This window comes from Orycteropus afer, unplaced genomic scaffold, assembly GCF_000298275.1.
Source record: "Orycteropus afer afer isolate SDZICR_OR568_19922 unplaced genomic scaffold, OryAfe1.0 scaffold00017, whole genome shotgun sequence".
In the NCBI taxonomy this organism is placed as follows: Eukaryota; Metazoa; Chordata; class Mammalia; order Tubulidentata; family Orycteropodidae; genus Orycteropus; species Orycteropus afer.
In genome coordinates this window covers 2180533-2193307 of record NW_006921604.1, presented here as the reverse complement: position 1 = coordinate 2193307, position 12775 = coordinate 2180533, and the positions used below count along the sequence as shown (strand labels likewise).

The 12775-nt window shown below is 38.1% G+C and overlaps 1 protein-coding gene across 1 annotated transcript in view; it reads right to left on the bottom strand.

Annotated features, from left to right (window-relative positions):
* The window catches only part of ZC3H8 (zinc finger CCCH-type containing 8), a 23755-nt gene that overhangs the window by 3180 nt on the left and 7800 nt on the right, over positions 1–12775 (bottom strand). Inside the window, exons 2-6 of the mRNA XM_007959408.1 lie at positions 10415–10499; positions 3955–4189; positions 2917–3050; positions 1980–2102; positions 1472–1583 (exon numbers count right to left, since the gene is read on the bottom strand). Of these exons, the coding sequence (XP_007957599.1) occupies positions 1472–1583; positions 1980–2102; positions 2917–3050; positions 3955–4189; positions 10415–10499 (689 nt within the window). The remainder of the gene's footprint in view (positions 1–1471; positions 1584–1979; positions 2103–2916; positions 3051–3954; positions 4190–10414; positions 10500–12775) is intronic.

Below are 12775 nucleotides of genomic sequence, written 5' to 3'. Positions count from 1 at the left end.
ATTTTGGTCAATGACATGAGACAAAGTATATGTGAACTGCTGTATGAAAAGTGAATTTACTCTGTAAATCTTCACCCAAATCCTAATTAAAAAAAAAAAAAAAAAGTTAAGGAAGAGAACAATTTTAATCTAGCTAAAATAATTTATGCTATTAATTTAATCAAGGAGCTCTGGCAGCACAGTGCCTAAGGCATTTGACTGCTAACCACAAGGCTGGTGGCTCAAACCCATCAGCTGCTCTTCAGAAGAAAGATGGGGCAGTCTAATTCTGTAAAGATTTATCACCTCGGAAACCCAACGGGGGGCCCGATGAGTCAGAATCAACTCAGTGGTTTTGGTTTATTAATTTACTTTCTTTTTCCTATACAAAAGCTTTTCTACTAGTAGAAAATAATTTTAAATAGATATCTATTTAAAACATGAAAGAATAAATTTTTATTTAGGTTATATGGAAAATCTAATTTTAGGATGGCTATATAAATAAAATTTATATACTATCACTTTTTTCCTTCATGTAATAGACTACTGGTATGCTTCACTGATGTAAGAGAAAGACATGCACTTCAAATACCTTGGGAAATGTGAATCTTTTTAAAGCATCATTTTGAGGTGGGGAAGCAAAGTCCACCCCTTATTTAAACGTCTTACAAATCTAGATCCTTCAAAAATAATTAGCTTATTTAAAAACAGAATCAATTTATAGAACCTCAATATTATTTTCTAGGAAAAAAAATCCTCAGGTTAGAATTGGAGACTTCTTGTGTTCAATGATTGGGGAAAAAAAAAAAAGACTACTGTGGTGATGCTTTGTCATTACCCTAAAATGTTTATTTTCACGTTCTCACAAGATGTCTATGCTATTTGCACTGATGGGCAAAGGTTTTTCTTCAAATTAAGGAAACAATATGGAATACACAGAAAGTAAGAACTCCCAAATTATGAAATCCTGGCCTCTTTTTACAGAGTAGTTTGTAAGAACATACATTCAATTAGGCAATTATCACAAAAATTCTGACAAATTCTTTGTAGAACTTGAACAGGTACAAGGAATCCACTATATTACTCAGGTTAAGCAGGAAGGATCTTAATTTGAGAGATTTTCCAAAGATTTTCTCTTTTCTTTCTTGGGAAAAATCTGGCTATACCTTAAACTTAATCACTTTGATAGTGAGTTAGCTTGTTGTTGTTGTTATTATGTGCCACTGAGTCAGACCCGACTCATAGCAACCCCTCCTTGGGTTTCCAAGGCAGCATCATGACAGAAGTAGATTGCCCAACCTTCCTTCTGAGGAGTGGCTAGTGGGTTTGAACTGCCAGCCTTCTAGTTAGCAGTCAAGTGCCTTAGGCACTATGCTACCAGAGATAGTATAATTTTGCCAATATTTAAAACACTGGTTTATTCAAAACTTTGCATAAAATGTCCATGTGAAAATCTATGAGTACAGTTACTAAAGTTTGAGATAAAGGATATTATGCAAATAGAAGCAGTTTTCGCCTCTGTTACAGTATCCCTGCACGTAGAATTTGCACATTTCCTTTATCTTCTCCAGTTCTGCATTGTGATCAAATTTACACTGGTCTCCCTGGGACAAAAGAAGAAACAAGGAAAAGCCATTACTTTTCGCAGTTAAATCATTACATTTTAATTCCTACTAAGCTTTAGATAAGCAAATGATTACAGGAAGAACAAAGGTCTTAGTGACAGTACGGTCTGATTCTTAATGAGTTATCATATAACCATATCATACATATCTGCTTACAACTTTGTTAAGATTGAAACATTTTTAACACAAAATGTTTAAAAAATTTATCCACTTTATCGACTTCCTTAAACATAACAGAATATTTCACTAAAAATTTTCCAATTGAAACTTTTTCAGAAGAAAACAGTTTTATAAACCTGCAAGTGTGATTTTAGTGTCAAATAGAAACAGGAGGTGGTTTTAGTCCATTTTTGCTATATCTCTCATTCTACGTACCTTAATACATTTCCGTTCAAGAAAATATTTACAAATTTGTTTTCCTTTGCGTTCCACTGTATGCTGGTTGATGAATCCCTGACTCATTTTCACACACTGCTGCTTTTCTTTAGGTTTACCATCCTATAAAAACAAAAATAAAGAAATAAATGTGAGAAACAAAATATTAAATATTTTATTCTTTGTGCAAAGTCGTATTTTAAACCAGGGCTTCCAACTGGTGCATTCTGATTTGACCCCCTGCTGAGAATTTGCACTTCCACCCAGATATCAGTATCTACAAGATGTATAGCTACACAAGCATCACCTGGGGATCTGTAAGACTAAGCCTAATGGAAAGGTTGCCCTCCAGTCTGGAAGCCCTCAGAAAAGCAAAGTACAGGGAAGACACTTATTGTCCTATTCTGATTATATCTGCACACCAAGGGAGCACAATTTCAATATAGCAAAAATTAGGAGGGGTGAAGGTGGAGAGATGTGGAAAGGCCAATACTCAGAAATTAATTTCCATAGGGAGTCATGAACGAATAGACCAGGGACTGCAATAGTAAAAACCCTCTATAACTCTGTGGTTGTTGAAACATCCTCATGGTTATTTTATCTACTCTCTGCTTTCCTGTGTTTCCATAGTTACTGACATAGTTTCACAGTACAACACTCAAAAATCAAAGGTTCACGTGCATCCCTTCATAGGCACAGGGAGAACACTCAGGCTTAACCTGAGTGCTGCCAGCTAACGAGTGAGAGGCAAAGTGGCTGCAGGGATAAGAAAGAAGGAAACGAGGAGCCCACTGAGGGTGAGAGATCTTCACCAACAGAGAATCCTGATTTTGTGGGATGCCCTCACCTCTTCATATCACAGAACACTTCTTGCCACTGAGTTATAAGATAAAATCAAAGAGTAAGAAGGTGTCCTCCTACATTTAGGTTCTTGTACCTCTTCTTGTGAGCCATTTTTTCTCAGCAAAGCACTTGATTCTTTGTTTCCAGGGCCAGCCCACTTTTGCTTCATTTTCTTCTTTTTACCATTCTTATGGCCCGCTTTAAAATTTTTATATTTTTGTTTAACAACTAAAGACAAGAAAGTTAACATTTTAAATGACATAAAAATACCCTAGCAGTTTGCTCTTCAGAAATATGTTCTATAAAAATCCAGGGAAATGTTCTCAACAGCTCAATGGGAGAAAACTGATAAAAGGCTAACTGACCTGTCTTTCTGGAAGCTCTAAGGTTAAGAGACAAAACTGAGACTTCTGATTATAAATCTAGATTCCCAGTTCATTCTTTTTGAAAATGTATTGTCAGGCAAAAATAAAATAAAATAATTAATGGAATCAATCTTGCTCACCAGAATCCAGAACTTTCTGAAGCATTCAAGTATGATGGATCTAATTAGGAACTATCATGGCACTACAACAGTAAAAGCTTAAAATGTTTAAAATGATCTTATATATAATCAACTGTCCTATTTTTTTTTTTTTTATTGAAACATTTTACAGATTAAGTTAATCTACGAATCCATTAGTTAAACAGCAGGAACATTTTGGGGGGCGGGCAATCATCATTTGCATTCACATCTAGGGCCAAATCTCACTTTAGCAGTCTGAAAGAAAGTATTTCTGAGTTATAGGCTGATATACAGCCATGCTTAACATCAATTAAAGTCTACTTTAAATGACAGTGGAACAAACAGGCCATGGATTTGGCATTCTCTCTTTAGAAGTCCTCATGGACTTTGATAACCCTCCTGCACCCCTAGTTCCTCCTGAAAACAGTCAGCATCTATACACGAAGCAGCCATGTCTCAGGTGGGGGTCTCAGGCTCTGTACACTCACTCATACCTGGTATAAACCTGCATGAAAACTGCTATCTTATCATGAGATGAAGTACAGGAGAAAAAACTCCATCCAGGTATGGACATTTATGATTGCTTCTCTAGATCAATTTTAAATGGTTAAACAGTCTGACACTTACCTTGCTGGGTACCTTTTGCTCTCTCTTTTGTCATAGATTCTTCAGGAAATGGTGAAGATTGAGGAGTATTTGCCATTTCTTTAGCTTGCATATATCGTTTAAGCTCATCAGCAAAAGTATCTTGTGATTCCTGACTGCAGATATTGTCATCACTATATACATCATAGTCCTTACTTCTTGATTTTCTACGTTGCAAATTCTTTTGTGATACTGCGGAGTTTCCTGAGTGCCTAAACTAAGCAAAAATTAAATTTCCAGTTTTAAAAAACGAGCACAATTCAAAACGATCTGAGGGGTAAAAGATGGTCATATAAAGAAAAAAGACTGGCCATGAGATCATTGTTAAAGTTGGTAATGAGGACATGGGAGTTCATATACTAGTCTTTCCATCCTTACATATTTGAAATCTCCCAGAATAAAAACAAAGAAAGATCAGTATGGCATATTCATACTTAAAGATGATTTGAGAGAGATTCTGAATCTACACATTATATGCACTTCACTGAATTAAAAGTCTAAACCCCTAAATATTAATTATTTGATATAAGGAGGTTCTAGTATTACAGTTCTTACGTTTTATTTCCCTCTTAGCATCTATTACATTTTTTAATGGTTTAATTCAGAAACTCACTATTTCATAAAAGAACATTATGGTCCAATTAGTAATCCACTTATACTTAAGATATATCTCAACTACCAAAACGTATTCCTTTTTCTATAACTCACAGCAGTGGTGGCACAGGCGGTAGAAGGGACAATGGCAAAGAAGAAAAATCTGCCCTGTTCTTTGTAATCAAGTTGACTTTAACTTTGCTGGAAGGTTGCAGCTTGTGAGTTCTCATGAGATGAGAGAAAGAAGGTTATCTGAAATTGGATGGAAAGTTTAGTATAATTTGTAGATACAGAGGGGTGTAGCTCATAATGAATGCAGCAAACTAAGCTAAGGTTTGTGTTTGTCTGAGGGGTTTGTGTTTGTCTGTATTCTCACGTGGTTCAGGTCACTTTTCAATTGACTTGACAGCACTCAGTAACAACAACAGACAACTGAGAGTTGGCCTTGTTCTTCTGGAATTATGATTTACACCTGTGAAAAACACACTGCTTCTTCTTACTTTGTAATTCAATATAACAAATGTTCTTTTTCAAAAAAGGAAAAATCCACAATCTCACATAATTTAAGAACATTAAGGATAAAGAGAAAAACCTAAAATCTTCCAGAGAGAAAAGGACACTTACAAAGGAACTAGAATCAAACTGGTAAGACTTACATTAGCAATGCTGGATAACAGAAGACAATGGAACAGTAACTTCAAATTTGTGAGGATAAATTACGTTCAATCTTAAAGTTGTATTTCAGATGAACTATCAACTATGAGGATAAACTCAAGATATTTTCAGAGATGGTAATAAGAACTCAAAAAGTTTATCTCCCGTGTGTTCCTGCATAGAGATGTTACCCAGTCAAATAAGAAACAGGTAATGATACTTTTAAAAAGGTCATAATTTATAATAACCTCTAAAACTACCAAATACCCAGCAATCAATCTAACAAAGATATGCAAGACTTTTACAAAGAAAATTATAAAACACTGTTGAGAGAAATGAAAGATTAAAACCAAAAAAACCAAACTCGCTGCCATTGCGTTTACTCTGACTCACAAGACCCACTCTAGGTTGCCAAGGTGATAAATCTTTATGGGAGCAGATTGCCCAGTCTTCCTTCCACAGAATGTTCGTGAGTTTGAACTGTCAGCCTTTGGGTTAGCAGTCAAATGCCTTAACCAAAAAAACACCATATTCACTGCCGTAGAGTCAGTTAGACTCATAGTGACCCCTCCTTGGGTTTCCGAGGCAGTATCTCTACGGAAGTAGATTGCCCAATCTTCTTTCTGAGGAGTAGCTGGTGGGTTTGAACTACCAGCCTTCTGGTTAGCAGTCAAGAGCCTTAGCACTATGCCACCAGAGCTCCTGTCAAAAGCTTTAGGCAATTCTATATTCTAAAAAAATATCAATTCTCTTCTGAAGAGTCTATAGGACTTCTGGTAGCATAGTGCCTAAGGCACTTGACTGCTCACCAGAAGGCTGGCGGTTCAAACCCACCAGCCACTCCTTGGAAGGAAGGTTGGGCAATCCTACTTCTGTAGTGATACTGCCTCGGAAACCCAAGGAGGGGTCGCTATGAGTCGGGGCTGACTTCACAGCATATAACAACAACAACAACAACTAAAGAGTCTATAGAATCAATGCATTCTCAATGAAATTCCCATCAGGATTTTCTGTGGAACTTGATAAACTGATTCTAAAATGTATAGGGTCATGCAATGGGCTAAGAATAGCCAAAGGGGCCCTGCTGACATAACAGTTAAGTGCTCAGCTGCCAAACAAAAGGTTGGCAGTTTAAACACATGCAGTGGCTCCACAGTACAAAGATCATCTGACAATCTGCTTCTGTAAAGATTATAGCCAATGAATGAAATAAGTTGATCACAGAAGGACAAATACTGTATTAGTCCGTTATTGTAAAAAGTCAAGGAAAGGTTTATATATGGAAGGAAATTTTCTTTGTTGATTACCAGGGGTGGAAGGGGAATGTAGGGAACACTGTTAGATAGGTAGAGACAAGTATTGATTTGGGTGAAGAGAAGGGCAATGTACCAAATGTGAGTGATCAACACAGTGGCAATGAGGAAGAAGAAGACACAGAGGGGTGCATGGAATGTACAGACAACAAAGATGAACCCTTCTGCACATACAGTACTGCACTGGCAGTGAAGGCAAACATTTTTTGATATACGGGTGGACAGATGGGTGGACAGGCTGAACTATCAGGTGTATGTAGAGGGGAGTATGCCCATGACCATGTATAGGGTTAACAGGCAATGTTTCTACAAGTGTATTGGTATGTTCTGTAAGAATTCCTAGGGATATAGCACAGCTGACAAGGGACAAGGTTGTAGTCACTTCTTGGCCACAGCCAGCTACCCAGAAGGAACAAGTAGTTGGACCTGTGGGCTCGGGACCATAGTCACAGGGGACATCAAGTTCAATTGGCATAACATACTACACAAAAACATTGTTCCACATCCTACTTTGGTGAGTAACAACTAGGATCTTAAAAGCTTGCAAGTGGCCATCTAGATGCAACAATGGGTCTCTCCTCATGAGGGCAAAGAAGAATGAAGAAAACCAAAGACACATGGAAACAATTAGTCCAAGAGACTGGTACACCATGCGATCCTCAGCCTATACGACTATGAGACCAGGAGAACTAGATGATGCTACCACTGTCAACCACTCAGAGGGGGATCTCTATAGGAGATCCTGGATAGAGTGGGAGAACAATGTGGAACATAACTCAGAATCACTTAAAAAAAAAAAAAAAAAAACAGGTTTGCTGGTGTGATGGAGCCTGATGGAACCACTGAGACTATGGCCGCTAGCTGTCCTTCAAGTCTGGAATTGAACCCAGTCCTGTGGCTTCTAGCCAAACAAAAGACAGGCATATGAGCTGAACATTTACGCTACATAGATACTCTCCTTGGAGAAACCAATCATGGGAGAAAGAGGGGCTGTTTATGCACAGGGAGACAGCTCAGGGGGCAGGAGTGCATGGAGGGAAGGACACAGGGAAAAGGTAACTATGGGGAGGAAGTAAGAGGGGAACTGTTGCATTGTGGTAAATTGCATCGTGGTAAATTGTCATGAGACAAAGTGTATGTGAGCTGCTGTGTGGAAAGTGAGTTTGCTCTGTAAATTTTCACTCAGATCACAATAAAAGTTTTGAAAAAGATTACTGCCAAGAAAACCTTATGAGGCAGTTCTACTCTTTCACATGGGGTCACCGTGAGTTGGAATTGACTAGGTAGCACCTAACAACAACAGTAAGAATAGCTAAGACTCTTAAAAGAAGAAAAACAAGGTGAGAGAATTTGCTTACCTGCTATCTAAATGCATGTAAACCTGCAGTAATTAACACTATCAGGTTTTGGGGTAAGGATAGACAAATGGACCAATATAAAACAACAGAATCCACAAAGAGACCCATCTAAACATAAATATCTGATTTTTGACAAAGCTGACACTGCTGAGCTGTGTGTGGGGGGAGGGGGGCAGTCCTTTTCCCGCTAAGGAATGGTCTGAAATAATGGGCATGCATGACAACCAGTAACAAAAAAAGTAAAACAAAATTAGTCCTCTATTTCATCCAAACCAAAACCAAACCCACTGCCACCAAGTTGGATCCAACACATAACAACCCTTCCTTGGGTTTCCCAGGTATTATCACTACGGAAGTAGACGGCTCAACCTTCCCTCCGAGGAGTGGCTGGTGGGTTTGAACCACCAAACCTCTGGTTAGCAGTCAAATGCCTTATGCACTATGCCACCAGAGCTCCCATAGTATACAATCAAATTCCAGGTGAATTATAAATTTACATGTGAAGGAAAAACATTAAGGCTTTTAGAATATAATGCAGGAAAATATCTTCATTTTCTCAAGATATTTAAGAAAACATTAATCAATGTACTATATGAGAATTATAAACTTTTCATCAAAAAATGCCATAGATTTTTAAGAAAGGAGCCACAAAATGATATCTGTAACACATTACTCACCCACAACAATGAAAAAAAAAACCTCATATCCAGAATACACTACAAATAAGGAAAAACAGACAATGCTATCAGAAAAAAGAGGAGGGCAAAAAGACTTGAACAAGCACAAAGAGGAAATCCAAATGGCCAAACCCATCAAAAGATGCTCCATCTCATTAGTATTCCAGAAAATGCAAACTACAAGCCAGTGTGTGGAGCAATAGAAATACAATCCCCCATACACTGCGTCTGGGAATGAAAACTGGTATAACTACTATGGAAAACAGTGTGGTATTCTGGTTAAGGGAAAGAGGCTCATGCTCCAGCAGACAGCAATTCTACTCCTAAGTGAATGCAGAATACATATGCAGCAGGATACAAGTTAATGAATACAGCACCATTTTCCATAATCACCAAAAAGGAGAAACAGACCAAATATCCATCAAGCAAAGAATGTGGTACATTCAGATAATGAAATAATATAAAGCTACGAAAATGAAGAAACTAATATAATATTTAAGAATCTTAAAAACATAATGTGGACTAGAAGAAGCAAGACAGAAAAGACCACATACGATACTATTCTATTTTTATAAAGCTCAAAAACAAGCAAGAAAAAACTATATTCTTAGGGATAACTACATGGATGGTAAAACTATAAAGAAAAGCAAGGAAGTGATTACTATGCAAGTTAGGATTGTGGTTACCTCTGAGAGGAAACAAGGTGGTATGACAGAGAGAGAAGGTATGGGAGGCTTGAAGATTTTGAAATGTTCTTTGTTGACTTGCCAAGTGTTTACTGGGAGTCCTCTTTATAATTAGCTATGATACTGTACATTTATGATTCAGGGACTTGTGAATAAAGAGCCTGGGTGGGAGCAAGCCTGCTGGGGAAAAACTTCAATGCCCATCTTCTCGTGGTACTGTTCCCTGAAAACTACTTAAGTTAACTGTAGAATGTTGTATCTGCCTTGTTTGCCATATGGGGTTATACATGGGCTGGGGAGCTTTAAGTATATAGGTATATAGGACAAGGCCCTCCCTGACTACTCAAACCAAACTCATAGCCATTGAGTTGATTCTAACTCCAAGCATCTCCCACTGGGGTTCCAACACTGTAAGTCAGCCTCATCTTTCTTCCACAGAGCAGGTAGTAGATTTGAACTGCTGACCTTTTGGTTAACAGCCAAATGCCTTACCCACAGCACCATCAGAGCTGACTGAGACAGTATAAAAAATATGTGGGAAATCAAAGTTGCAGTTTTTCAGTATCAAGATGACTAATAACCCACACAACCCATGGCTCTCATCTATAGGAGTCATACAAGCCCCAAAGGGTAAAAGAAGTTGTATACTTGGGTAGTTGCTAGGCCTCCTAAGGAGATGAAAATGTGGTACCTGCTCTCTCTTCTGTCTTTCATCTTTCTATAAAGCTAAGTAAAAGAGCATCATATTAAAGCTATTGTGTCTCGTCTGCTTGCCAAATCAAACCTATTCTTCTGTAGATATGTTAAAGTTCACAAATACAAAAAAAAAAAAAGGAAGAGGGAAGAGAAGCAAGTATTGGCTATAAATCTCAGTAGGGTGGTTAAGTTAGCAAATCAAAACTCTTAAAATGTTTCATCTAATTTGAAAGGAACAGACGTTCTTAAAAGTTCTTAAAATTCATTTCAGAAACAGGAAAAACCCAAATCAGAGAAATTCACAGGAAATAGTTCACATTAAATGAGAGCAAGGTTCTTGAGTGATAAATTTTTAAAAACCCTAACCAAGTTTCCTTGACATAAGTAAACAGGTTCCAAATGTTGACTAAAATGAGACAAACAGGATTCCTGGCTAGTTTTTGAGAATGTCAAATCAGCCTTACTTTTTTGGGAATTTGCTCACACTCCAGTTTTATTTTCTCTTCGTGTGTTTCTTCAACTTCTGTATCATTGATTTCATCATCGGTTCTGCACAAAAACATCAAATAACACAAAAGGGGTTTTTTGACCTGAAAAGGCTTCATACCAAAGCATTAAGATTCACTGCTTTGACTTATCTTCAACCTGCCCTCAAAGACATCCCAAATATTCAAATTCCACTCCAAAGACTCCGGAGAAATAATGTATAAAATTATTATGAACAGTTAAATGTCCATATATGTTTACGAGTAAGCTGAAATGCTATAATCTTAGATTACATAACCTTAACGTTCAAGTATTAGCAACTACAGATATCATTCATTTATCCATCATTCCATTCACTCAACAAATACTGAATATCCACCATACCCAGGCTCTGTGCCTTAATGCTAGGATGCAACATGGAAAATACAGATGCTGTGCCAGTCCTCTGAGAGCTTTCTATCTGCCTGGGAGAAATGAACCCATTTCAACACAGTATGATAAGTAGAAGTCCATCTCTGAGCAACACTTACGGTAGACCTGGAGGCCTGAGGTTTTCTGAACCTAAAAGGCTCATAAGCATTAGCAAACAAAGAGGAGTGTAAGGGAGAAGAGTATTCTAGGTAACATGAACAGTGCACCCTGAAGTTAGGATGAAGTTGAAAAAGAAAAGCTGTTTTCAGACTTTAAAACACTGAGAAGTTTATCACCCACCATCCACAGACATCATCTCAAACAATTCCTTGAGGATGTTCCAGCAAACTTAAAAACGAGTCCAAGAAAGATAAAGATAGGAAATACAAAAAACTGGTAAACAAAGAAGCCAGTAAAATTTATTAAGTGAATCTAAATAAGATTGATGCTGTAGAGATAGGGGACAGAAAATGGTGTCAAAGCAAGTTGCGACTGCTGAATGAAAGCTTTAAGTTAAGATGAAGTACTTGCCAGACAGCGTTGGGCTGCTAACCAAAAGGGTGGAGGTTTGAGTCCATTCAGAGGTGCCTTGAGACAAAAGCCTGGTCATCTACTTCCAAAAAATCAGCCACTGCAAACCCTATGGAGCACAGTTCTACTCTGACACACAAGGGGTTGCTGGGAGTCGGAACTGACTCCACGGCAATGTTTTCACTGGTGACATGCCGGACAAAAGCAAAGACTAGGAAATGTGTATAACCCTACAAGAATGTGTCACAAACTGTCAGAACAAAGGTAATGTGAATAGTGGCTTTCTGCTTTCTTTTCAAAATTATGGTGGCTCAGGCTTCACAGCTTTATCAACTCAATAGTTGACCACTGATCTGTCCCAAGTCAGACACTTTGAATTACATCTGTTAGATGAGGTAGCAAATTGTGAGCCTTTCACAGAAGCAAGTGCCAATAAATAAAATACTTGTGAACCTTTACTGTTCCAGCCTTCAATAACGAATCATCATATGCAGTAGGAAGCAAGCACTCCTTAGTTGCCATAATGCCATAATGACAATATCGACTACAAGAGTAGTAACAGCAACAGCTAACACTAACATAAAACTTACTATGCACATTATGGATATATTTTTACAAATGAGAAAATTTATGTAACTTGTCCAATGTTACAGAGATAGTGAAGGGTGGAGCTAAGATTTGAGCCCAGGCAGACAGGGTCCAGAGTGTATACTCCAAAACCACAATGCCCACTCCAGACAGGTGTCCCCTCTCACCACTTCACTATCAAGGTCAGCTCACAATTCTCAGTCCCATATTACCTGACAGGACAAAGTTTATCACCCTCTCCTCTCTATCACCCTCACCACTCGTCTGTCAGTTTGGTGTACTGTGGTGGCTATGAGGCTATGTTGCTATGAGGCTGGAGGCTATGCCACTGGTATTTCAAATACCAGCAGGGTCATCCATGGTGGACAGATTTCGGCAGAGCTTCCAGACTAAGACAGACTCGGAAGAAGGAAGGAGCTATCCATTTCTCAAAGAACTGGCCAGTGAAAAATTTATGAATAGCAGTGAAACACTGTCCAATATATTACTGGAAAACTTTATGAATAGCCCTGAAACACTGTCCAGTATAGTGTTGGAAGATGAGTCCCTCAGGTCGAAAAGCACTCAAAATACGACTGAGGAAGAGCAGCCTCCCCAAAGTAGAGTCGACATTAATGATGTTGATGGAGTAAAGTTCTCAGGACCTCTATCTGCTGATGGAGCTTGGCTCAAAATGGGAAGAAAGAGCTGCAAACATCCATTAATAACTGGAATGTGGCCAACAAACATATGAAGAAATGCTCACAATCATTAGCTATTAGAGAGATGCAAATCAAAACAACAATGAGATACCATCTTGCTCCAGCACT